Source organism: Glycine soja, chromosome 4, assembly GCF_004193775.1.
Source record: "Glycine soja cultivar W05 chromosome 4, ASM419377v2, whole genome shotgun sequence".
In the NCBI taxonomy this organism is placed as follows: Eukaryota; Viridiplantae; Streptophyta; class Magnoliopsida; order Fabales; family Fabaceae; genus Glycine; species Glycine soja.
Window position 1 is genome coordinate 13,150,576 of NC_041005.1, and position 27,675 is coordinate 13,178,250.

General features: G+C 38.6%; 1 protein-coding gene across 1 annotated transcript; it reads left to right on the forward strand.

Moving 5' to 3' along the window:
- The first annotated feature begins 512 nt into the window (after positions 1-512).
- LOC114410578 (PHD finger protein ALFIN-LIKE 2-like) lies at positions 513-27,560 on the forward strand. Its single transcript, XM_028374546.1, has 5 exons — positions 513-597; positions 690-722; positions 1,242-1,464; positions 2,015-2,135; positions 27,492-27,560. The coding sequence occupies exons 1-5, from the start codon at positions 513-515 to the stop codon at positions 27,558-27,560; spliced, it is 531 nt and encodes a 176-aa protein (XP_028230347.1).
- Positions 27,561-27,675: the final 115 nt, after the last annotated feature.

Here is a 27,675-nt window from a genome sequence, read left to right on the forward strand (position 1 = left end):
TTTCACACAATTTTTATCATATTTATTCCTTTATTTATTCATACTTGAATTGAGTTCCATAACTTTCAAAATAAGATCATTTTTATGCCTCAAAATAGTTAAAAAAGGATTCAAATTTATCCTAATGTTAAAAATAATCATTATTTCAAACGGACCATTTTGACTCACTTTAAAAATATAAAAGACTAAATTAAATCTTCTAAAGCATAAATAATCAAACCGAACAAAAACTAAAACATACAACAAAACATGTAATTTAACCTATATATGTATAATAAATAATATTAATATGAGAAATTTAATTATTCATTATATAAAATTTGGTCCATTAAATTTAATTATATTCAATCAATATTATTGTAAATAAGAACTTTCCATCAACGACTAATATTTCGTCAAGACTCGATCATTTCCTATATATATATATATATATATATATATATATATATATATATATATAGAAAGATTTCCTCTTCTTTTTCGATACTCTTTCATCCGTATCCTTTGGCTGCATGGCTTCAAATCCTCACACTGTTGAAGAGATCTTCAAGGACTATAGCACCCGAAGAATCGTTGCTATTCGCGCTCTCACTCATGGTACTATTCTTTTCTTTTTAGTGTTCTCTCTTTCTCTTGCTTTTCAGCCTTTGCTTCTTCAAGTTCTTCATTTCTTTCCTTTTTTTTTCCAGATGTTGATAAACTTTACGAGCTATACGATTCAGGTGAAGAGTTGTGATCTATTTCTTGGTTAATTTTTTAGTTTGGTTTCTGTTACATGTAAAAAAATTAGATTTTTTATTTGCTTCTTATTGTTGGTAGTCATTTTGTTTTCCACATTTCTAATTTTTTTTCTTGCATGGTTCTTGTGCTCTTTAGCTATCCTGGGAATGCTAATAGCATTGGATTTGCTCTATATTATTTGTGTTGGGTACTAAAGGGTCACACCTATCCTCACTTTGCTAGGTTCTAATTTCAATCAAATATCAGTTAAGTTAAAAATTAAAAAATTTGACAGTTAAAAACTGTTACAGATTGTGAAATCATGAACACAATAAATAAAGAAGAACTAAAAAAAAGTTTTCTAAAATTTAAAGAATTAATATAAATAATTTTTTTGAAGGACTAAAAGTATAATCATTCAAATTTAAAGGATTAAAAACATATTTAAATAACTTTGTGATTATTGAATATTGTATTTTGTCCTTTCACTACATTTGAAGTCTTTTGAGTGTTTCTTTAAGGAAAGGATAACTTGTGCCTCTATGGACATTCAAATAAGGTCTGGGAAGTAACTCTACCATCAGAGGAAGTTCCAGCAAATCTCCCTGAGCCAACTCTTGAAATCAATTTTGCAAGGGATGACGTTAGCCGCAAGGATTGGATTTCTTTGGTTGCTATGCATAGGGATTCGTGGTTGCTTTCTCTTGCCTTTTACTTTGGATTTCATCTTAATCACAATGAAAGGTATGATCTTACTTTGATGGAGATACATATATATTGTAATAATTCATTGTGGTTCTCTATTCATTAAGGACACCCTTATGCACCTGTTTAATGTAGAAGCTATGTGTTATAAATTTAGTGCTCAATGGCCATCTAAATCATTATGACATGAGAAGGTGTAAAAAAGAAATTCCATTTGTTTCTGACCTTGGATATTGTTTCCAGCTTTATATCAACAATGTTTGTGTCTTCAAACTATGACTTTGGTTATTAATTATGTATGTCTTAAATTTTGATTTGTTTTGATTTTTAAGCACTCATAAAGTGTGTTGTACAAAGTAGTTATATATCTTTTTGTTATCTTTGGTATAGCGAGTACGTGAAAATTTGCTATCTCGGATTGAATATCATGGTTTTCCTTCTACTAGAATTTTTTGAATCTCCAATCAGAAGGGATGCCAATATATACAACTTCTATGGGATTTCTTTATCAATGTAGCATTAACTTAACATCTCCAACAATTAGGCATATGGTTTATTCTATTATGGTTTTATTGATTCTTTATGGCAGGAAACGTTTATTTGGTTTGATCAACACTCTTTCCACCATTTTTCAATTTGTGACTAACAATAAACCAATTAAGGACATGCCCACCATAGTTAGCGGAAGCAAATTTTGGGGAAGCACCGAGGTTATTTTATGGCGGGCAAGATCACAAGAGACTGTAATATTGTTACACATCACTTATAAGAGTTCATGTAATGGCATAACATCAATGTTTACCTTGCCAATTTCTCGTAATGGCATAACATCAATGTTTATCTTGTCAATTTCTCTAGGATTAAGTTTGTTTTTCACAAAGATGAACCGTTAGTATATGTTACAATTTATTGTTTAGAATAGAATATGAGAAATTTCAATTCCATGATTAGTTAATATTTTCTTTAATTTACATATTGTAAGTCATTTCTTTCCTTTATGATTTTTTTAAAGTTAATAATTACAAAATATCATTTATTTTGCATTATTAATATCTCTTATTGAAATTATGTGTATATATATAATATAAAATTACATAAAAATAAAAATACTTTGATCATCCCTAATTATAAGACATTGTTAACTAATTTACAAATATTAAGGAAGGCGATTATCTTAGTTATTAACAAAAACATGTATGTGATTGTAATAGATTTTCTAAATTACCTTAAACAATTAATGCATAGAAAGAGAATAATAGTAGTGAAATGTCAAATTTTAAAATTAAAATCTTCAATTCTCCAATGCTTATCAGAGAGAAAAAGAGACAATTCAAAACATTTATTATATATGGACTAAAATAATTAAGGATATTTTTGTCAAAAAAATTTATGCAACATACAATTAGAAAATTATCTTATAAAAGGGGAACAAGGAAATGTTAATTTGGATGGTCCATTGTCAACGGGATGATTCATCCTTAACCATAATTTTGATGCTCACAAAAGGTATAAATTATTGATGAACTAATGTGTTATTCTTTAGTGAACAAGACCTATTATATATGAGCACACTTAATATTATTTTATAATCCACAACTCTTATAAGTACATCCAATGCGCTATTCTAAACTAGCGTCCACTCATTGCGAAAATCAGTGTCTATATAATGTGTTGCTTTTGTTTGTGTCTAATGGACTTAATCACTTACACAATCTATTTTATATCAAGTACAAGTGATGTCCAAAATTGTACTAGAATCAAAAATTCATTTTTGTCTCTCTTATTTTGAATTGCTAACATTTGAATTTAAGGAATGTCATAATAGAAGGGAATATAAGGTATTCACAAGAATATTCCTTATAGGTCATTATCGCTAAAGAAAGGAGCACATGTAGTTGGTTGTTATTTCTATGGCAAAGTAGGACATATGATGTTCAAATGCTGGGACTTGCCTAAGAAGGGTGCATCTAATGCATTCAGAACTACCAAGAAATGACCCAAGAAGATTTGGTAGCTAAGAACAAAATTATTCGTATTACAGATGCCCTTGATAGTAGGAAAGACACACCAATCATGGTACCTAGACATTGGCTACTCATGACACATGACATGAGAAATATGTATATTCTAATGCCTGACCCCTATGCATGGTGGAATTGTAACTTTCTGAGGGAATAAAAAAGGGCTAATAATAGGAGTGGGTAAGATAAGTATACCTCCATATATATCCACCTATTGATAATGTTTTCTTTGTTGAAGGTTAAAATATAATTTTTGAAGCATAAGTCAGTTGTGTGACAACAGATATGATGTTTCCTTTAACAAGGATGAGCGTATCATCCAAAATAGTGATGAACTTTTACTCTATTTTGCTAAGAGGAAAGGTAATCTTTATAAGATTAGACTAGGAAAGCTATTAGATCAAAATGTGTCTTGCTTGCTTTCTGTTAAAGAAGATCTTTGGGAATGACATAAAAACTTTGGTCATGCTAGTCTGTGGTTAATCAAAAAGCTACAAAAGCATAACCTTGTAAGAGGTATGCCAAATATGTCATACAAATATGATTTATTTTATGAAGCAAGTTAAAAACTCATTTTCTAGAAAAACATTATTTCCACCTCAAGACCTTTAGAACTATTACATCTTGATCTATTTTCCCCAACTAGAACAACCTCTATAAGTAGAAAGAGGTATGGGCTAATCATAGTGGACAATTAGTGTAGATGGACCTGAGTTAAGTTCCTAGCTCACAAGGATGAGTCCTTTAGTGACTTCTTTAAATTTTGTAAGAGAGTTCAAAATAAAAAATGAATATTCATTACTTCAATTAGAAGTGACCATGGAGAAGAATTTGAAAATGAGATTTTTCAACTGTTTTGTGAGAAAAATGACATTCTTCATAACTTTTCAACTCCAAGAACACCTCAACAGAATGGTGTGGTTGAAAGGAAAAACATATGACAAGAACCATGCTTAATGATAATTCTACTTCTATGCACTTTTGGGTTGAAACAGTGAACGCAACATGTTATTTACAAAACATAATTACTACTAAAAAAATCGCTTTCAAAGATGATTCTATAGCTTTTCACGATGGTTTACAACTGTCTTTGAATCCGACTTTCCACGATAGTTTTTAAACTGTCTTAGATTTCTTCTTTCTACATCAGTTCTTCACAAAATCATCTTAGACTTTTTTTTTTAAAAGTTGATGTTTCTAAGACGGCTGTTCCAAAATATTGTCTTAAAAAATTCATTTTCTAACATGGTTGTCTGAAAAAAAAACGTCTTAAAAAGTATAGACTTTTTAAAACGATTTTTAACACAACCGTCGTAGAAAACATATTTTTTTTTTTGCAATAACTTCACACCCGTATATTTAAGCTAATTTTTCTCTACTTACTACATAAAACATTTTATACATTGTTTAGAGCATTTTTCCGTTACATTTTCTTTAATTAAATGATGATGTGTAGATGTTTTATTTAAATTTCTATAATATATATTAAATAGAAGTTATTATTATTTTAAAAAAGCATCCACACATAATATCATTTCAACAAAAAACTTAATAAAAATATATAAAAAATAATCAAAGTTTCATCCAAACCAAAATATCTTTAAGAAACCCTTTGTAGCAATAGTTCATAAGTGCATACTAATGAGGACTACTACCATAAAAAGACAATGTTTTTAATGCTTACGATCTTATCATATTTATAGAAATTAGCTAATGTTTAACAGTAAACATTTTCCTTGAGAAAGTTCACACTACATAGGAGCAAACATACCATAGACAAAGTAAGTTGACCCTTTAACATGGTAAGGGTCTCCACTACAACTTTCTCTTTCTCTACACTCTTAAGTTCATTTTTAACTGTAGAAAGCTCTGAATGGAGTTTCCCATTGTAGTTGCAAGCTTGTTATGTAATCCTATAGCTACTTATACATGTCATTGAGTGACAATATCTGCAAAAATCCATTGATGTAGACATTTAGTTATATCCTTAACAAGAGATTCCGCAGCCGCCTAGTATTTTTAAAGATAATAAGTAGTATAATTATATTATCAAGTATTAACCTTTCCCTTGCATTTTGCACCAAAAAAATCAACCTTGAAATTCCACTGACTTGACTTGAAAATATCACTATTTTTTTTGTTTCTTCCTTCACTAATTCTCTTGTAAATAAGTGCAATTCCTTCTTATTTCAACAATAATTGAGTTTAGCTCTTTTTCCTTGATTTTGAGCCGCAACTCTGCAATCAACCTATTTTTGTGCATTTTTGCAGGGCCAATTCCAATGAACTCTTCAATTTTTCTTGCTCTAGTAAGTAGCTAGTAGCTAATCTCAAGGTCTTGGAACCACTTGATGCAAACCTTCATCCATTTTATATAATCCATCATGTTTTCACATCTTTCCTAAAAACACAAAATCTGATGTTAACATAAGACAATGGTAACTAACCAAGCAGTAATTCAAACACCACTATTTTCTATACATATATGTATAAACTAATTAAGGACCAAATCTTGCACATAGAACTTGACACCCCCTTGGATCTCAAACACAAATAGCCAAAACAAGTAACCAAGAAATACAATACATATCTTACAAACTCAAAATTACAATTAAGACAAACTTCAACCAACCTTATAATTAAATCTGTCTTTTCTGTTGGCCTTTTCATTCAGCAAGGCCTCCACATCCAATGCACCAGCCATTCCCATTTGCAAGCTGTTTAGCAATCATGTCAGAGTCATCAAGAATTCAAGGTGGAGATTAATTGAGAACTATACTAGAAAATTTAAAGTGACTTAGGCTAAACTAGAAAATTGAATAAAGGGGGTGTCGCAACGTGCCCTTCGCGGGCGAGCGAGGGCGAGGCTCACGGGTGCGCTTTCCAAAGGGGGAAAGATGCGCGGAGTCGCCACCAACGTTTATTTGTGAAAAACGTCGGGAAAACCGAAGGAAACCGGTCAAAATGAAAATTCTAAGTTCGGGAGTTGTATTTACGTTTGAGGAAGGTATTAGCACCTCTCACATTTGTCTCAAAGGATAATAGCCTATTTTTTAGAATTGTGGAATTGTGTCATCTTAACTTTTATTTCTTTTTATTTTTTGAGGTCGACAAAAGCGGGGCTTTTGCTCCTACGTACCCTCCTTTGGAGAGGAAATCAGACCTACGTAGTTCTTTCTTATGCGTGAATCAAGCGATTCTTTTTACTTGAGGGGTGATCATTTTAAGGCGTTGGACCTTAAAAATGATCCTTTTTACTTAGTGAGAAACTGAAATGATAAATTTTCAAAACCCTATTTTTGTGGACGAGCTTGACTAGGCGAGTTGATTTTAGCCTTAGTTTCACTTTAGTTATTAGTCAATTCAATTAAGAATGAGAAATCCCAAAGAGAAAACGTCTGATTGATTTTTCGCTTTTATTTTACTAAAAGGTATTTTTTGATTATTATATTATTATTTTACCTCTTTTTTGATTTCCAACATGGTTACGGCACGACCGAACGGTCGGAATTCATTTTAACCAAAATTAACGGATGATACAATTCAAACGATCGGTGGAAATTTATTTTATTTTTAGATTAAGCGAGAAATGACTTAAATAAATGGCTTAAGCACGTCAAAAGGGGGTATAAAAAGTAAATGAAAACGAGAGAAAAAATACATGAAACAAAATGTGGACCACCACGGGTACATAGAATGAATTGAAAAGCTTGGTTTGAGGTACTTACCTGTTGAAGACTGAAGAAAACGAAGAACGAACGATGAATCTTGAGGAACGGTCGAGAATCTTCGCGTAATTACTCACGGAAACGTTACGGAAGCGCTTCGGCTTGGATTTTCTTCACGGAAATAATTTTCCTATGCAATTTCGAGAGAGAGAGAAGTGCCTAAGGGGCTGAACCCTTTTCTTCTTCACTTCTCCCCCTATTTATAGCAAAATAGGGGAGAAGCTTGCCGCCCAGCTCGCCCAGGCGAGCAAGGTTGCTTCCTCCAGAAGCAACAGCCTTCTGGAGGAAGGGTCTGAAAGGCCCAAGTGGGCCAGATTGCTATTTGCACCCCCATTTTTACTAAATGCACACCCCCTTCTATTTTTTTGGTAATTATTTTTCCGTAACGTTACGAAACTTTACGAATTTCGTAACGATACTTATTTTCCTTCCGCAAGGTTACGAATCCTTACGGATTATGTATTTACTCTTTTTTAGCTTTCGAAGAAGTTACGGAAACTCACGGATTGCGCAAAAACACCTCTTTTCGACTTCCGCCACATTACGGAATTTCACGGATCGCGCAAGCCTGCTTCATTTTGATTTCCGAGACATCTCGAGACTTCATTTATTGTGCAACAAAGGACGCCAAGTACCTCAAAGCGGCTAACCAAAGGTTGCATGTCATCAAGTAATAATCCCCGGACGAAATTAGGGTATGACAGTTGCCCCTCTTTACTTACCTATCATCGGAGATAAGAGGAAAGCAAAGATAGGACATTGATTTCGCCCGTCCTGCCCTTTTCGTGATGACGACTCTCGTCTCTACTCCTTCTTTTTTCTTCTACACAAAACAAAATACAAACAACAACAAGAACAACGAACATAATATACATATACACACATACACATATACACATATTTGGCGAAGGAACCGATCCGGAAAACAACAGAATAACGTGTTTCCCAGTCACCAGAGGCTTCACGCTTGACAATGGAGGACACATGAACAACACTAGACAATAACATTCATGGGGCTCCGAAAAAGGGTGAGAATGGAGGATTGCCTTGAGGGTCCTCACTTAGGCAATCATGAAACACAGCTCCAAACTCGAAAGTGGAGGACACATGAACAACCCTAAGCAATAACATTCATGTGGCTCCGAAAAAGGGTGAGAATGGAGGATTGCCTTGAGGGTCCTCACTTAGGCAATCATGAAACACGACTCCAAACTCGAAAGTGGAGGACACATGAACAACCCTAAGCAATAACATTCATGTGACTTCGAAAAAGGGTGAGAATGGAGGATTGCCTTGAGGGTCCTCACTTAGGCAATCATGAAACACAACTCCAAACTCGAAAGAGGAGGACACATGAACAACCCTAAGCAATAACATTCATGTGACTCCAAAAAAGGGTGAGAATGGAGGATTGCCTTGAGGGTCCTCACTTAGGCAATCATGAAACTCAGCTCCAAACTCGAAAATGGAGGACACATGAACAGCCCTAAGCAATAACATTCATGTGGCTCCGAAAAAGGGTGAGAATGGAGGATTGCCTTGAGGGTCCTCACTTAGGCAATCATGAAACACAACTCCAAACTCGAAAATGGAGGACACATGAACAACCCTAAGCAATAACATTCACGTGACTCCGAAAAAGGGAGAGAATGGAGGATTGCCTTGAGGGTTCTCACTTAGGCAATCATGAAACACAGCTCCAAACTCGAAAATGGAGGACACATGAACAGACCTAAGCAATAACATTCATGTGACTCCGAAAAAGGGTGAGAATGGAGGATTGCCTTGAGGGTTCTCACTTAGGCAATCATGAAACACAGCTCCAAACTCGAAAATGGAGGACACATGAACAGCCTTAAGCAATAACATTCATGTGGCTCCGAAATAGGGTGAGAATGGAGGATTGCCTTGAGGGTCCTCACTTAGGCAATCATGAAACACGGCTCCAAACTCGATAATGGAGGACACATGAACAACCCTAAGCAATAACATTCATGTGGCTCCGAAAAAGAGTGAGAATGGAGGATTGCCTTGAGGGTCCTCACTTAGGCAATCATGAAACACAACTCCAAACTCGAAAGTGGAGGACACATGAACAGCCCTAAGCAATAACATTCATGTGGCTCCGGAAAAAGGGTGAGAATGGAGGATTGCCTTGAGGGTCCTCACTTAGGCAATCATGAAACACAGCTCCAAACTCGAAAATGGAGGACACATGAACAACCCTAAGCAATAACATTCATGTGGCTCAGAAAAAGGGTGAGAATGAAGGATTGCCTTGAGGGTCCTCACTTAGGCAATCATGAAACACAACTCCAAACTCGAAAATGGAGGACACATGAACAGCCCTAAGCAATAACATTCATGTGGCTCCGAAAAAGGGTGAGAATGGAGGATTGCCTTGAGGGTCCTCACTTAGGCAATCATGAAACACAACTCCAAACTCGAAAATGGAGGACACATGAACAGGCCTAAGTAATAGCATTCATGTGGCTCCGAAAAAGGGTGATAATGGAGGATTGCCTTGAGTGTCCTCACTTAGACAATCATGAAACACAGCTGCAAACTCGAAAATGGAGGACACATGAACAGTCCTAAGCAATAACATTCATGTGGCTCCGAAAAAGGGTGAGAATGGAGGATTGCCTTGAGTGTCCTCACTTAGACAATCATGAAACACAGCTCCATACTCGAAAATGAAGGACACCTGAACAGCCCTAAGCAATAACATTCATGTGGCTCCGAAAAAGGGTGAGAATGATGGATTGCCTTGAGGGTCCTCACTTAGGCAATCATGAAACACAACTCCAAACTCGAAAATGGAGGACACATGAACATCCCTAAGCAATAACATTCATGTGGCTCCGAAAAAGGGTGAGAATGGAGGATTGCCTTGAGGGTCCTCACTTAGGCAATCATGAAACACAACTCCAAACTCGAAAATGGAGGACACATGAACAGCCCTAAGCAATAACATTCATGTGGCTCCGAAAAAGGGTGAGAATGGAGGATTGCCTTGAGGGTCCTCACTTAGGCAATCATGAAACACAACTCGAAACTCGAAAGTGGAGGACACATGAACAGCCCTAAGCAATAACATTCATGTGGCTCCGGAATAGGGTGGTTGGCAGGACCAAACGGTCTACCGGGTTCTTCCACCTGAAAGGCAAACATGCTTTTTGTAAAGAAAAATAAATCATTCGCGAGAGCACCATATCTTAGAGAAACAATATACTTGTGCCACGGGTAACTTTGCTTGTAACCGAGAATGAAGGGTAAGACGTCAACTTTTAGCTTTTAAATGAACATGCAGGGGAAACATCGGGCTGAGATGAACATAAATCACTCATAGTTTATAAAACTCACAAGGCAAATGTCTTATCCTATTCCCAAACCATAACTGCACCAACACTTCATTTTGCACACGATTTCCTATCGAATCAAAGATCAAACGTACGATCACGGACCAATAGGATTTTCTCGAGGGTGGTGTTTTTGGAGAGGAAGCTGGGTGTTTTGGTCTTTTCCTCTTTGTTCATGTGGGGTGGGATATTTCCAGTCGAAAAATTATTTTGAGTGGCAATCTGGCTTGAAGAACTTTTGCCCTCTTTCCTTCATTGATCGAGAATTGCTTGTTTTCCCTTTTCACTTCCTTTCGATCTTTGATCGGGAATCCTCCCTTTTCTTTCTTTTGTTCTTTTCTTTATTTTCATCTTTTTCTTTTCTTTCTTTCCATTTCTTCCTTCCCCATCCCTTTCTTTGGGAAATCGGGTTTTAGCATTCTATTCGCTCTCCCTTGAGGAGATTCCGCTGTCCTTTGCTTCGGGGGGAAAGAATGAGGATTCCCTTTTTACAGGCCAAGGTTCAAAAAGTCTAAGGTTGTGTTTCAATGGGGTCTTTTATCGTGGGAACCCATTCTTGATATCTGGGGCGAAACAAATTTGGGTGTCAAGGTGTCGGTTTCAGGCCAAACTTCCATATTGATCCATAAGGCACATGTGACAATGATGATTTGAAAACAACGTGCAAAATTAGTCATGGCTACAGCTAGGTGGGCACTCAAGCATCCTGTTTATGGCATTGTGATACTACGGTTGGGAATTTACACAGACAGACCCAACGTTTCCAAGTTATGTTCTTTTCATCAGTTCAATGAATTCATCCATCCTTACCTCGGTTCATTCCGGAAAATAAACTCTTAGCATCAGTCCCTTGTTTCCAGAAGATGCGTTTGCTCTTTACGAATGATTTATACTTCTTAACTATAACATGTCGACCTTCGCGGTCTTTCTTTCCCTTTACATTTTTTGTTTTATTTTATATACGTTCACTAAACTATACACCCGTGGTCCTTTATGAGGAAAATCTTTCTTTGTACATCTATGACAAACTTTTTTATACACACATTAGAACTCTTCTTTTTACGTTACACGGTCTATATACAAACCCTATTTATCTTCAAAGATTTTTCATTTTTCCCAACACACACTTATACACAAAAGTTTCTTCATATACACTCGTTGCTCACACGCACAAGAATTCCTTTCCACGCATCATTTACACACAACAATCCTTTTTTACACACTTTCCTTTTACATACATGTATAAATAAAAAACTTTTTCTTTTCTTTATGAACATGACTTTTATTCACAATGCTTCTTTCTTTTTATTAGGATTTTTGGCTCATTTTATTTTTAGGACGACGTTCCTAAATGAAAAACTCTACACGGTTCCGGAACTTCAACAAACACTATTGACAACAATGAAACAAGTACCGACGTAACAACTCAAACGATATGTAAAACAAAAGTCAATCAACATGAAACAAACGTTAGTCCCTCAGTTAAACAGAAGATAGCATACAAATGATAAATGATGGAACATACGAATATGGGGATCCCACGGTCATGTGGCTCCGCATGCCCCCGGACTCTTGGGTCACGGTAGCAAAAAGTGGGGTGGTCGACAAAAGCAGGGCTTTTGCTCCTACGTATCCTCAATTTGTGATGAGGAACTCAGACCTACTTAGTTCTTGCTAACTGTGAGACTAAAAATAGTCTCGGCGTTTTCTTCACCAAAATGCGAACATGCTTTAGTAAAGAGACAAAACTTCCAACTGATCAGAGCAACCTATGCTTTTTGGATGAAAGACAATGTGTCTATCAGGGAAGGAGAGTATGCTGATGAAATTTTCTCATAACCGTGAATGAGATTTTGGATGTTAGCACTTCGTTTCTAAACGACCATTTAGAGGAAACACTGGGTTCAACAAAAATAGGAGAAAATCACTCAAAGTGTATCAATCTCACACAGGTAAGTGTTTTATCCTAATTCCGAACCATAGATATGTCATAACTTGATTTTGCAAATCATTTTCTATCAAATCAAAGATTACACGCGTGATCATGGATCAATAGGACTTATTTTGGGAATGGTTTTTAGGTGGGGAATTTGGCTTCGAGTGTTTTTGCCTTTTCCTTTTCTGTTTTTGTTTAGTGCGTGGCGAGAAAGTCGCTAGCGCACAAGATTTTGGTTGGCAATCAAAGGGAGAGGACCACTTTGGGTCGTGGTTTCCTTTCTTTTTTGTTTACTTGGTGACAATTCTGTACTGTTCAGATATTGTCTGGTCCAAAGACCTTTCTGGATGTTTCTTTTTCTTCCGATCCTTGATCGAGAATTTTTCTTTTTTTTCTTTTTTTTTGCTTTCTCCCACTCTTTTATTGGGAATTTTCTTTCTTTTTTTGTGTCTTCTCCCTTTCTTGGTTTGGGAATTTTCTTTTCTTTTTGTGTTTTCTTCCGAGGGCAAGGATTATGGTGAGTTGGGATTTTGGCTCAAGGCTTGTAGAACGGCTGGTCATGATATATGTCAGGGTTTGGCCAGCGGTTCGGGGATAAAGGGGATGCCCTACATTATTTCCATGATACACATGCAACAAATGATGATTAGGAAATTTTATGCAAAACTGGTCATGCATGCACCCATGTGGACACTCAAGCATCAAGTTTTTATGGTCATGTGACACTAGGGCTCAGGATTCATTTTCCCTATTTAAGTCAACCAAGTGTTTCCAAAATACGTTCTTTTATCAATTTGTGCATTCATTCAAGTCTATTTTGGGCGTCCGGGAAAATTTTCACAGCATTCACCCTTCAGGTGTATACACATTCTTTCAAAATCTAGTTATGATCAACAAATTTTTTCAAAGAAAAGTTGGAAGTCATCTCTTTTCAAAAGCATGTTGCTAGACAACTTTTTTTTATTATTTTTCTTTCTATTTTTTTTTTCTTATTCTTTTCTTGCTCGCTCTCTCTCTTTTTTCATGAGGTATTTTGCTACCTAAACGTACGTATAATATTTTTGCTATATACATGCATATCCAAGGTATCTTGCTACCTAAACATACATATATATGTTTTGTGAGATAGTTTTGCTATATACATGCATATCCAAGGTATCTTTCTACCTAAACATACATATATATGTTTTGTGAGATATTTTTGCTATATACATGCATATCTAAGGTATCTTTCTACCTAAACATACATATACATATATTTTTTGTGAGGTATGACTACCTTCCGAGCTTGTGCTTGTTTTATTTAAATTCCTAGGATCATGAGCAACTAGGTGTGTCATACTATTACTTGAGGAACAAAGGTGATCGAACAAGCAGAGATTTAAAAGTTACTAGGTTGCCTCCTAGTAGCGCTTCTTTAACGTCTTGAGCTGGATGCATGATGGCTTGTCGGTCACGGACCTAGTACTTTCCTTACCTTTGACTTTGGACTTGGTCACCTATTGGTCGGCCATGGGTCGTAAGCAACGCTCTAACCTTTTTGTGGATGAGCTGAGGTGAACTCTAGAGGTGATGGCGGTGCGTCTGCTGCCCGCCGCCGGCCATCCCCAGGCTGCTGTGGTGTTTCGCCCTGCGCCTGCCTGGAGACGCAATACTTCTTGATGAAAGCTCGATTAGTAGGGGGCCTGATGCCCTTGCTGGAGGTGACAGGTACTCCGTAGAACTGACAGAGACCCGTAATTAGAGCTTGACAACTCCAAGACCCTGTTGGACTTCTTCGGGTCCACTGGGTGTCTTGCAGGCGCGATCCCTGCAAATAATAGATGAAATCAGAAATCAGTTGAGTGATGTGCATACTTACCGATGATGACGTGACCTTGCCGGGGGGAACGGACACCCTGTAGGACTACAGAGGCCCGTAACCAGAGCTGGAAACCCTAGGGCCCTGTTGGACTTCTCCGGGTCCACTGGGTGTCTTTGTGGGTGCGATTCCTGCAAACAATATATGGTATCAGAAATCAGTTGAACCATATGTATACTTACCTATGTCACGATGGCATGACCTCGCTGGGGGAACGGGCACCCTGTAGGACTGACAGAGGCCCGTAACCAGAGCTAGAAACCCCAGGGCCCTGTTGGACTTCTTCGGGCCCACTGGGCGTCTTGTGGGCGCGATCCCTGCAAACAATAGATGACATCAGAAATCAATTGAACCATGTGCATACTTACCTATGTCATGACGGCACAGACCAACCGATACATCTGCAGGGGGAGATTGGCATTATGGTTGCCGGGCAGAATGTTACTAAATAGCAACGTCATCCATATCCATGTAAAAGTGGTCGCATTGGTGCGCATGATCCACACTCGTCTTTTTGCAGCGGCACGGGTGAAATCTTGCCCCGGTATGCATAGTTGATGCGTGATAGCCTCCCTCTCTGGATGTGCTCGCACAGTTGGTCACCCTCCAATATCAGGGGGTAGCCCAGGAACCGTTGAAAGGAAACCGTGGCCCCCGTAACCGGGAGCGCAAGTCTTGGTTAAGCATTTAAGGGCAAAGGACCTTATATTCCCCTAAGGTGTGGATATGGAGCCACTGAAAATGAGGACGCGTAGCCTTCTAAAGGCGAGGGCGTGCAGCCCTCTGCAGGCGAGGATGTGCAGTCCTCTTATGGTGAGGACATACAGTCCTCTAAAGGTGATAGGTACTAGTACCCAAGGGTCCACCTTTATGAGAAAGCAAGAGATCGACTCATCGAGAGGGTCGGTCATCCAAAAAGATTGGACACGAGATGTAGGAAATCTATGCAGTTAACATGATTTTTAGGGATGCAGACTAATGCAACCTTTGTCGTGAAATTTGGTAATGCTAACCTCATATGAAACAATGCAATGCAATAGAAAGTTGTACAATGTTCATGACATTCTTTCCCTATTTTGTGATTTTGATTTTGATTAATTTTTTTTTTGGAAAACACAGATTGACTGTCCTTTTGAAAAAGGTGATAATTCATGCAACCTTATCCTATCTTTTGCAAATCTCTCTGGGAACTCCCTCAGAGTGTATGTTCTGTTTTGATTTAGTCACTTGACCATTTTGGAGTGACGGGAATAGAGTCGTTTGACGTTTAATCAATCTATTGAAACTCCAAGGCTTGTCTCCCTTTTCTTTGTTTAAAAACATCGACGGGTGAGAACTTTTGATCTGCCCCTATGTTCACTTGAGGCTCATGCACGATGCCCCTCATTGCCTCAGTGTAAGACTTTGGGGTACCAATGACCTTGTATCTGAGAACCTATTGGGTGAAAACTTCTAATCTGCCCCTAGGTTCGCTTGAGGTTTTTGCATGGTGCCTTTCATTGCCCAGTGTAGGGTTTAGAGGTACCAATTGTTGTCTTGTTTTCACAACCTCGCAGTGAGGAAGAACGAAAGATGCAGTTGATTCTTGCAAAAAGAATTTTCCTAGGACGAGAAATAGTTGAAGGATTTTTCAATTGATGGATTAAGTCAAATGACTCCTATGTAGAAGCAAGATGTTTTAATGTCTTGATGATGCTAAAGGATCAAGTGCTTCTAAGTTTTACTCAAGACAAGAATCCAAGAAAATCAAGATATATGATCAAGTTGATCTTTAGAATCTTTAGGAAGAAGTTTCCAAATTGAAAAATACAAAAGGTTTGACCAAAGAATTCTATCATTTCAAATTGAGATTTTCTCTATGGTAATCAATTACCAGCAGTTGAAAATGTTTATCACAGTCACTAGAAATTTGAATTCAAAATTTATAATGTGTAATTGATTACCAGAGGGGATTTTCAGACAATAATTGCCAAGAGTCACACCTATTCAAATTTTTTATGAATGACCATCAAAGGTGACTTGGAAACACGAACTTAAAGGGAGTTTTCATTGCCCAAAAAGTTTTATCCTCTTAAAAGATTAAGAGTTTTTTCTGAACTGAAATATTTTATCCTCTCAAAAAGATTCCTTGGTCAACCACTTGCATAGTCAATAAGGAACTTTGATTGATCTTCATTGTACAATCTATCTCTTTTAAGAGAGATCTCTTCTTCTCTTCTTATTTCTGAAAAGGGATTAAGAGACCGTGGGTCTCTTGTTGTAGAGGATTCCTGAATACAAGGGGAGGGTTGTCCCTGTGTGGTTCAGACTTTGTAAAAGGAGTTTTACAAAGAGAGTGGAAAATTTCAAGTGGGTTGCTTGAGGACTGGATGTAGGCAAAGAAGTGGCCGAACCAGTATAAATCAAGTTTGCATTCCTCTCTTCCCTTAAACTTCTTTTATTTATCGCTATTTATCTTTTGCTTTAAAGAAGTTTATTTTGAATTGTCTTTTGAGTAATTCATGTTAAGGGTGCATTGTTAATCCAAAAAGAGAGAGTGAAAGTTTAATTGGGGAATAGTCTTCGTATCTTAATTCAACCCCCATTTTTCTTAAGTTAACTGAGGCAATTTGTCCAACATCCTATTCTTGATAACTCACTTCTCTCTAAAAAGACAAACTTTTCGGAATGATAAAATGAGGTCACATGAACGTCTTGAAAACACAGCCAATCAAATGTTTTTTTTTCTTTTTCTTTTTGAACCTTTTTTTTTTATTTTAATTTTTATTTTTATTTTGAAATTTATTTATTTTGAACTTTACTTGTTGTTTTACGGCAGCCCCACCAACGTGCAAGACGAGTAATCTCTGATTGAACGGTCTTGGAAGTCCAAACTCAGGAGCACAGGTCGCTTGAGCAAACAGACCAATGGCTTGCACCCACATTCCGGTGAAAGTTGAATAAGCAAAGATGCGTTTGTGAGAGGACGAGGGACAAAGATATCAACTTTATCCATTTCATTTAACATTGTAACTGTGGTTTACAATAATGGTACAGACTTGAAAATCCTGATGGGTCATTAGAGACATCTAACAACAGCTTTCAAAATTGCCCCATGTGTGGCATCTCTTGTCAATGTCAGGATTTACACACGATTCTCCTCAAATTTCAGCCAGCCCTCATCAATTAGACCTTGCACCTTACGCTTCAGGCCCCTAGAATGCTCAATGGAATGCCCCGGGGCTTCTCCATGACAAGCACACGTTGCGTTCGAGTCGTATTCTCGGAGAAATGGAGGTTGATGAACCTTGGTTAGGGTTATGGCTACCATTGAATTATCAAGTAGATATGGGAGCAAGTCAGCATAGGACACTGGAATTGGGGTGAATTCTAAGGCTTTCTCGCTGCAAAATTCATTTCTTGGTTGGTGTTTTGGTTTACGCTAAAGGTGGTGTTTGTCATTGGAAGTGCGGTAGGTAGGCTTTGTGGTTGATTTTAGGGATGGCCTTTGTGGATAACTGGGCGGTGGGTAAGGAGAAGGTTTGTTATTGGTTGAGTAATGACATTGTTGGGTTGGTAGGAAACTTGGCTGTATTGGAATGGCAGTCACAGCACGGGCTTCTCCTTCATCCTCACCCTTTTCATTTGCCCCAGTTTTCTCATTCGTCCAAGCAGGGTGACTAAATTTGCCTTTTTTCAGACCCACATCGATCCTTTCACTGGCAAAGACCAAATCTGCAAAGCTTTGAAGGTGCGTAGCCCACCATTTTTTCATAGTAGAATACTGGTAATGTGTCTACTATTATTGTCATCATTTTTTTCCGTCATTGAGGTGCCACTTGAGCTGCCAGGTCTCTCCACCTTTGGACGTATTCTTTTGAAGAATTCGTGCCCCCTTTTTGCACATGTTTTGTAGTTGCATCCTATCCAAAGCCATTATACTGACATTGCCTAACGAAGGCAACCATTAGGTCCTTCCAAGAGTAGACTCGAGAAGGTTCCAAGTTAGTGTACCAGGTAACAACTACCCCAGTAAGACTTTCTTGGAAGGAATGTATCAACAATTCCTCATCTTTTGCGTATGCCCCCATCTTCCGACAATACATCTTTAGATGGTTCTTGGGGCAAGTAGTCCCCTTGTACTTGTCAAAGTCCAGCACCTTGAACTTGGGAGGGGTGATGATATTGGGTACTAGGAACAATTCTTCTAGGTTAGCAAAGGCATAATCTTCACCTCTTTCAATGGCCCTGAGCCTTTCCTCTAGATGGTCCAACTTTCCCATTTCTGCCATAGCATGAGGGTTTTTACTTGTTGTGGAATGCAAGAGGTGTAGCTGGGGGTGATACTGAGGGCCTTCCGAAGTGTTTTCAAGGGGTATACCACCAACTGCTTGCCCTTCAGTGGCATATCCGAGCCAAGGCTCGAAGTCGGCTAGATTGTGATGGGGAATTTCATGTGTCTCCCCCACGGTTTAGGAGACATGTGCATGATCAGTTTGGGGTTGTTGGCTCTCAATGGGTATAAGAGTGGGGTTATTGACATTCTGATTGGGAGTGTACGCCACATTGGGTGGCGTATAGTTGAGAGGCAAGCCATATGGCGGGAAGGTGTGCTCGTTTTGAATTTGCACATCATGGGGGCCGCCCGTACTTCCCAAATCTTTGCCTACCATATCTGAGGTTGGATGATTCATTTGGTTGATGCCGGATGGGGACATCAGGTTCACCTTAGCAACAACACTGGTAGCGGCAATTGCAACCGCATTGGCTTCCATTATCTTCTTCACGCTCATCATGGCCTCCATCATTGCGGCCATTTGCTCTTTCATGGCCTCCATGTCGGCCTCCATCTACTCTTGTACCTCCTCCACTTTACCCGTTACTCAAGCTCTAGCACAGGTTCGGTGAGGGCACCGTAAAGCATGCTTTTTTTCTTTTTTATAACAATGATTAGGTTCTCTTTTCTTTTCAAGGAAAGAATGCAATGAGCAATGCAACCAATGAACAACATGGATGTATGCGAATGATGCACAATTGAAGTATTGCGAATTTTTACACAGGATATGGGGTTGAATCAATTTAGATTTTCAACATGGTCCATGACATCTCCGTCAAGGCGAAACTGGAAGTAATAGGGACATCGACAGCCCTAAATGTGTTTGGCAGTAGACGAAGCAACGATGTAACCCGATCCATCTTTTGCCCCAATTTTTGCAAGATGGTTACTTCCATACTTCAACTTGACTCGATGAATCTTTTCATAAAAGTACGAGCTTGGTTCAACCCCATAACCCAGGGAATGGCAATTTTGATCGCCAATACTTCATCAACAGTTCATAGGGATGAAAGACTCGGGAATATGCATGCCGTGCATGGAAAATGTAATTATGAGATTTGAGATGCCCGAAGAAACATCCTTTCTTAGTTAACCATGCATTAGGTACCATGTTCAATCATTTTGTTTTTAAGTGAAATGGGTTTATGATCCCAACACGGTTGGCTCATGGTACCGAATATATGCAACTAAGAATGTAGTGTGGATTTTCGCGCTTTCTTTTTTGTTTTTGTCCGTAGAGGAAAATACAAGGATCATGTATGAGCAAACAAAAAGTATGTTGAACGCATATGCATGATGATGCAATGACTCATGCAAAATGGGAATGTGATAACGGACAAATTCAGGAACGATATGTTTATTATGATGCTGAAGAGATGTTTATGCGGTGCATGATATGAATGCATTTACGGACACGAGAGCCCGGAAAATTATCTCTCCTTATTGCGCATTTGGGGGGCGCAGTGCCCCATGTGTGCAGTTAAGAAGACGATATGGATCTTCCGGCTTCCCATGACAAAAGACGAGACCCACATATAACTCATGTGTGACGGTATGATGCAGATGCACATGCATGAAACGGAAAGAAAACAACACAAAGGGGTAATTCACACATACGAGACTACAGAGATCCAACTTTAATGCAACGTTTTGGGCATGATGGTGCCTCAACGTAGTATTAAAAAGGTTACGTATTACTCTAAAGAAACCGAACATCACTAGCAAAACTATAAACTAGTGCTATTTACCAAAAAATGCATGAGAACGAATGGCACGGAGTGTGTTTGCTCTTTGCCCCTATTTGGGAACCTATAGGACAATATCTAGGGGTCTCTAATAACTACTCCCCAACAATTCATAACTCACACGGCTGTTTTCTAGAGGTATCATCACTCAAGATAATAATATTGTGGCGGTATGGAATACCAGCGACAACACATTATAAAGAGAGAAAGCTCTAGACGAGGTTTCACTATTATCAAGCAAGTCGAAGACCTAGCATGATGATAGATTCACCTTCACTCCTTAAATTCCCATGAACCTGGGTATAGGGCCCCTTTTTTTACTCAAACCCGTGGGTGCTTAGAATGCAATGTAAAGAATGCGAAATAGACAACAATTATTTACATTTTACACAGTTCAAATAAATGCACACACAAAGCTTCACAAATCCACAATTCCTTAAAATGGGCCTAACTCACAAAAATGTCCCCAGTGGAGTCGCCAACTGTCGCAACGTGCCCTTCGCGGGCGAGCGAGGGCGAGGCTCACGGGTGCGCTTTCCAAAGGGGGAAAGATGCGCGGAGTCGCCACCAACGTTTATTTGTGGAAAACGTCGGGAAAACCGAAGGAAACCGGTCAAAATGAAAATTCTAAGTTCGGGAGTTGTATTTACGTTTGAGGAAGGTATTAGCACCTTTCACGTTTGTCTCAAAGGACAATAGCCTATTTTTTAGAATTGTGGAATTGTGTCATCTTAACTTTTATTTCTTTTTATTTTTTGAGGTCGACAAAAGCGGGGCTTTTGCTCCTACGTACCCTTCTTTGGAGAGGAAATCAGACCTACGTAGTTCTTTCTTATGCGTGAATCAAGCGATTCTTTTTACTTGAGGGGTGATCATTTTAAGGCGTTGGACCTTAAAAATGATCCTTTTTACTTAGTGAGAAACTGAAATGATAAATTTTCAAAACCCTATTTTTATGGACGAGCTTGACTAGGCGAGTTGATTTTAGCCTTAGTTTTACTTTAGTTATTAGTCAATTCAATTAAGAATGAGAAATCCCAAAGAGAAAACGTCCGATTGATTTTTCACTTTTATTTTACTAAAAGGTATTTTTTGATTATTATATTATTATTTTACCTCTTTTTTGATTTCCAACGTGGTTACGGCACGACCGAACGGTCGGAATTCATTTTAACCAAAATTAACGGATGATACAATTCAAACGATCGGTGAAAATTTATTTTATTTTTAGATTAAGCGAGAAATGACTTAAATAAATGGCTTAAGCACGTCAAAAGGGGATATAAAAAGTAAATGAAAATGAGAGAAAAAATACATGAAACAAAATGTGGACCACCACGGGTACATAGAATGAATTGAAAAGCTTGGTTTGAGGTACTTACCCGTTGAAGACTGAAGAAAACGAAGAACGAACGATGAATCTTGAAGAACAGTCGAGAATCTTCGCGTAATTACTCACGGAAACGTTACGGAAGCGCCTCGGCTTGGATTTTCTTCACAGAAATAATTTTCCTCAGCAATTTCGAGAGAGAGAGAAGTGCCTAAGGGGCTAAACCCTTTTCTTTTTCACTTCTCCCCCTATTTATAGCAAAATAGGGGAGAAGCTTGTCGCCCAGCTCGCCCAGGCGAGCAAGGTTGCTACCTCCAGAAGCAACGGCCTTCTGGAGGAAGGGTCTGGAAGGCCCAAGTGGGCCAGATTGCTATTTGCACCCCCCTTTTACTAAATGCACCCCCTTCTATTTTTTTGGTAATTCTTTTTCTGTTACGTTACGAAACTTTACGAATTTCGTAACGATACTTATTTCCCTTCCGCAAGGTTACGAATCCTTACGGATTATGTATTTACTCTTTTTTAACTTTTGAAGAAGTTACGGAAACTCACGGATTGCGCAAAAATACCTCTTTTCGACTTCCGCCACATTACGGAATTTCACGGATCGCGCAAGCCTGCTTCCTTTTGATTTCCGAGACGTCTCGAGACTTCATTTATTGTGCAACAAAGGACGCCAAGTACCTCAAAGCGGCTAACCAAAGGTTGCATGCCATCAAGTAATAATCCCCGGACGAAATTAGGGTATGACAGGGGGAATTTCAACTAACTCTTTTTTGCAGATCCTTTATCAAAAGTTTGACATTGGACTAAGAAAGTTTTATCAGCTAAGTCAAACAACAATATATATTTTGAAAGAATTAAATTTCTATGCACTAGTGTGAAAACTTTTACATTGACAATAAAAATCCTTTACACAAATTCACTATTTACTTGTTCCAAAATAAATAAATAAAAAGGATCCTATCTTCAAAGACAATCTCGTAGATCATCTCACTAATCACATTCACATGCACTTGCTAACTAAGAAGTACCATATTTTTTTTCTTTTAATCTGCTTCGAAAGGCTTTCATGAGGTGCCCATGTACTACATGTCTTTCTAAGGGAAACTTAATTCATATTAATTAACAAAAAAATTAGATAAATCAAAGTGAACCAACTAACAATCAATATATATATATATATATATATATATATATGTGTGTGTGTGTGTGTGTGTGTGTGTGTGTGTGTGTGTGTGTGTGTGTGTGTGTGTGTGTGTGTGTGTGTGTGTGTGTGTGTGTGTGTGTGTGTGTGTGTGTGTGTGTGTGTGTGTGTGTGTGTGTGTGTGTGTGTGTGTGTGTGTGTGTGTGTGTGTGTGTAATGAATCAGAGAAAGTTTCCTTATTAAAGGACCAAACTTGAAAAGATAAAAGGAGAGAAAAAGAAGCTTAATTTGAATCACTCTTGAATCTTCACAAACACTATTTTAGAAAAGATACTATGTACAAGTATAAATTATAAAAATATGGAGAATGTATCAAAGCTTGATTCTCTCATGAAGAATAAAGAACAATTGGCAATGCAAGAGAAGCAATAATGCAGAAAAAGAAAGAAGCTATAACAGAATGAAGGAGAAAATAATACTTATATTACTTGCTTTGTGAAGGAAGCTGAGTACATTATTTATAGTTAGTTACAAGGATAACCAACATGGTTAACTAACCAAAGCACAACTAACCTAAGCAAACTAGCTACAATTAGTTAATACAAAATCAAGAGTTAGTCAACATGCCCCCCCAAGTTGGAGAATGGATATCATACATTCCCAGCTTGGAATGAAGAGACTGAAAAGCTGCAGGGCAGAGAGCTTTAGTGAAAATGTCTGCATTCTAGTGAGAGGATGATACAGGAAGAAGACGGAGGATCCCACTTTGAACTTTGTTTTTGACAATGTGACAATCAATTTCAATATGTTTGTTGCTTTCATGGAAGACCTGGTTGGCAACAATGTGGAGTACTAATTTGTTATCACAGAAAAGTAGTGCAGTTTGGATGAAAGGAACAAGCAAATCTTCAAGAAGATAAGTGAGCCATTGGATATCACATATAGCACTTGCCAATGCTCTGTACTCTGCCTCACTGCAGCTTCTGGAGACAGTTTCTTGTTTCTTTGATCTCCATGAAATTAGAGAAAATCCAAGGTAAATAGAAAAACCAGTGACTGAACGCCTTGTATCAATACACCCAACCCAATCTGAAATTCTGATACCAGGGGACAGATGTCGTACAGGATGTCACGACATCACGCTTCAGAACATGCAGTTTATGTGTGTCTGTATGAACGGATTAAACAAGTAAATAACACAAGAGAATTGTTTACCCAGTTCGGTGCAACCTCACCTACATCTGGGGGCTCCAAGCCAGGGAGGAAATCCACTCTCAATAGTGTTAGTTCAAGGTCTAACAACCCCTGTTTACAACCTTCTCACCTAACCACTACCCGTGCGATCTCTACCTAAGACCCAATCTTAGACATGAGAACCTCTGCTCACTCCCTCTCACTCACACTCCCGTGTTTACAATTTATTCAAAGACACACCAGAGATCAACTCTGAACAAATGGGATCAACCCTACACAATAGAGATCAACTCTACACACTCAGGTCCAACACTTGATGTTAGTATACCATCAAGGTGGCTCACAAAAGACTCAAGTCCCAAAACTCACAAAATAACTCTTCAATCCCGGACTTGGTACAGAACTCGTGCAGCCTCCATGATTATATAGCAATTTGCGTTTCTGGGCTGCAACGGCTTGATGCTGGAGGAGATCTATCTTCTTCCTGAAAATCTGCAGTTAAAGAACTAAAAGATAACTTTTGATCTTTTAGTTTGAATCTTTAATCTTTAATCTTTAATCCCTGAACGAACTCTTCTACTTTGAAATTCGAACCATAATGATCTTTTAATTCGTTCCTAAAGATAGATCTTCTAATCTCTTGCTAACTGCACAATAATCTGTTAAAGATATAACAGATTTATATGTCCAGTATTTTCGGGCCAGATGTCAGGACATCGTATCCGACATCTTGGATCCTGCAGCTTCAATGCTTCACTTGACTTTTATCTTGCATTGTACAGCAACTCCAGTATTCTCGGGCAGGATGTCAGGACATTGTATCCGACATCGTGGATCCTGCAACTTCAATTCTTCATTTGACATTTTATCTTGCCTTGTGCATTGTGCAGCCCGATCTTATTCCTTGACATAACGTTGGACATCATGTGCAGCAACTCCAGCTTTCCTTCATTGTCTAAGTGTTCATGTTTTAACAAAATCTTAGCCAATCTTTTACAGCTCAGTAGAGCTAAACACTAACAATCTCCCCCTTTGGCAAATTTTGTCTAAAACATACTTAGACACTTCCTGAGCAGGTACGAGCAGTTATGCATGTGGGATCAGCAACTTCCATTTTCAGAGTAATCAAGCACAGCGGAAATTCTTCAAGTTGCTAATCTACAAGTCTTCTCCAGGATGTCAAGACATCTCGCGTGACATCAGCTTTCTGCTTCTGCTCCCCCTGTCTCCATGCTTACTGCATCATCTTCTATCAGCTACTAGTCTTCTCCAGGATGTCAAGACATCTCATGTGACATCCGCTATCTGCTCCCCCTGTCTTCATGCTCTTACTGCAGCATCTTCTATCAGCGTCTAGTAGCTTACATCAGTCATCATCAGCAGCAGTCTCCCCCTTAAGATCATACAACTCCCCCTCAAGGTTATGAATCATGCATACATCGTATCCTACTATCCTACTGCCATACATTATACATTCAACATAATCATGCATAATAGCAAGCATAATACTATTACTCCCCCTTTTTAGACATAAATTTGGCAAAAGTAGGATGCATGAAATGAATGTGCGAATATTACAGACCAATAACAATCAATTGTTCAAAGGGACATGCCCCTTTAGCTAATAAAAGTGAAAAGCAAACATAAGGGTCTGATGATCATGGGGTGGCTTCAGAATCATCATCTGATTCTGTCTCTTCTGCTGCATCTTCCTCTTCCTCAGCAGCTTCTTCTTCTTCTTCAGCTGCTTCTCCTTCTTCCTCAGCTGCTTCTTCATCATCAATGCCACTCTCTGAGAGCCTTTTGATCAGCAGTTCTAGCTCCATCTTCTTCTCTGTGGTGGCTTTGATGGTTGCTTCCAGCACCTTGCATGTGTCCTTGAGTTCAGCAATCAGAGCATCCTTGGACACAGCACCTGAAGCAGCAGCTTTCCCTGATGTCGAGACAGATGTCGAGACAATGTCTGGGACATGTGTCCCTTCAAACAGTTTGTAATGCAGGGATAGAGGAGATTCTCTCTTCATCACAGAGTCAGTGTAGTTTAACATATTGGGATGCTGACTCAACATAATGCCACATAATACAGTAGGGAAGGCAATGGGTAATTTGACAGCAAATGATTCTGAATGCTTAACAGTTTGATCAAAGATATAGTTTCCAAAATTAAATTTGGATTTGGTTCCAACAGCATACAGAAATTTACCCAAACCTGTGGCAACAGTGGAAGTATGATTGGTGGGAACCCAGTTTGCAGCTCCAAATCTGTGCAGAATTGCATACTTCACACTTAGCTTCCCTGCTGAAAGCTTCCCTTTCCTTGGCCAATGCTGGACTCGTTTGGCAGTGATTTCCTTGGCAATTTGATGCTCAGAAACAGCAATATCTATCACTCCATCAGTAGGTCTGCCCAGATACTTGTTAATCACAGCAGGGGAGAATTTAACACACTTTCCTCTGACAAACACCTTTTGATACTCATCACTTTTTCTGTTAGATATGTCAGAGGGAATGTTGACAATGAATTCCCTGACTAAGCCTTCATAGCAATCTCCCAACTTGCTGACAGTCTTCAGCAGTCCAGCAGCCTTGATGAGGTCCATGATCTCCTTGCAATCCAAGGCAGCTCTTCCCAGTTCTCTTTCCAAAGCCAGTCTTCGTTGATACACGAATTTCCACCTTTCAGCATTGCCAATGGAGTGGAATGAAATGTTGTCCAATGGTGCATCAGGAACATTTCCAGGCACCTTCTTCCCTGAAGTCTTGGCCTTCTTAGATGTTGAGACATCTAGTTCGACATCCTCATCAGAATCGGATGAGGAAATTTCTTTCCTCTTCTTGGAGGGGATAGCAACCTTGCTTCTTCTGGATGTGGCAGGAGTGATTGGAGTACTCTTCTTCTGGGCCATAGTCTTGATTCGTCCAGACCTATTAAGGGGAGTTTTTCCCTTTCTGCTTTGTAACCTTTCTGCAATGCCCGGTGCCAACCTGTTGGCAATGGGTTCTTCATCAGATTCTACTTCTTCAAGGTCAATGAGGTTACCTGGAGCAGGTTCTGGTGCCCTTGGTGCAGGAGTCTCCTCTGCGGCTTGATCATCTTCCTCAGTTGATCCCTCTTCACTGGGTGAAGGGAGTGCTTCAGCATTTGGAGCGGAAGATGTTGGAACATCTTTCTCGACATCAGGCACAGAAACATTTGGGTTGGACGATGTTGGGACATCTTCATCAGCTTCAGGAACAGAGGCGTCTTTCAAGATGCTACTCACAATGCTGCGTATTTTCTTGTCCATCTCCGTGTCTACTTCCCTAGGACTCGTTGCAGGGCTAGGGTTTTCAGCAATCTTCACTCCCTGTGGTCTTCTGGGAACCAGTTTCTCAGGGACAGAGGCTTGACCAGGAATTATTTGGATGGGTTGGATGTTGAGTTCAGGTTGTTCCTGGTGTGGAGATGATGGGACAGATGGTGAACCAGAAGCTGCAGTTTCTTTTGATGAGGTAGCCATGGAAAAGCAGAGCGTTTGGAATGATTTCGTAAATCTCAGAAAACTATTGGGAAATGCTGAACAAAACACGAATGTCAAGCAGATATATATTTGAATGAGGAATGTAGAGGG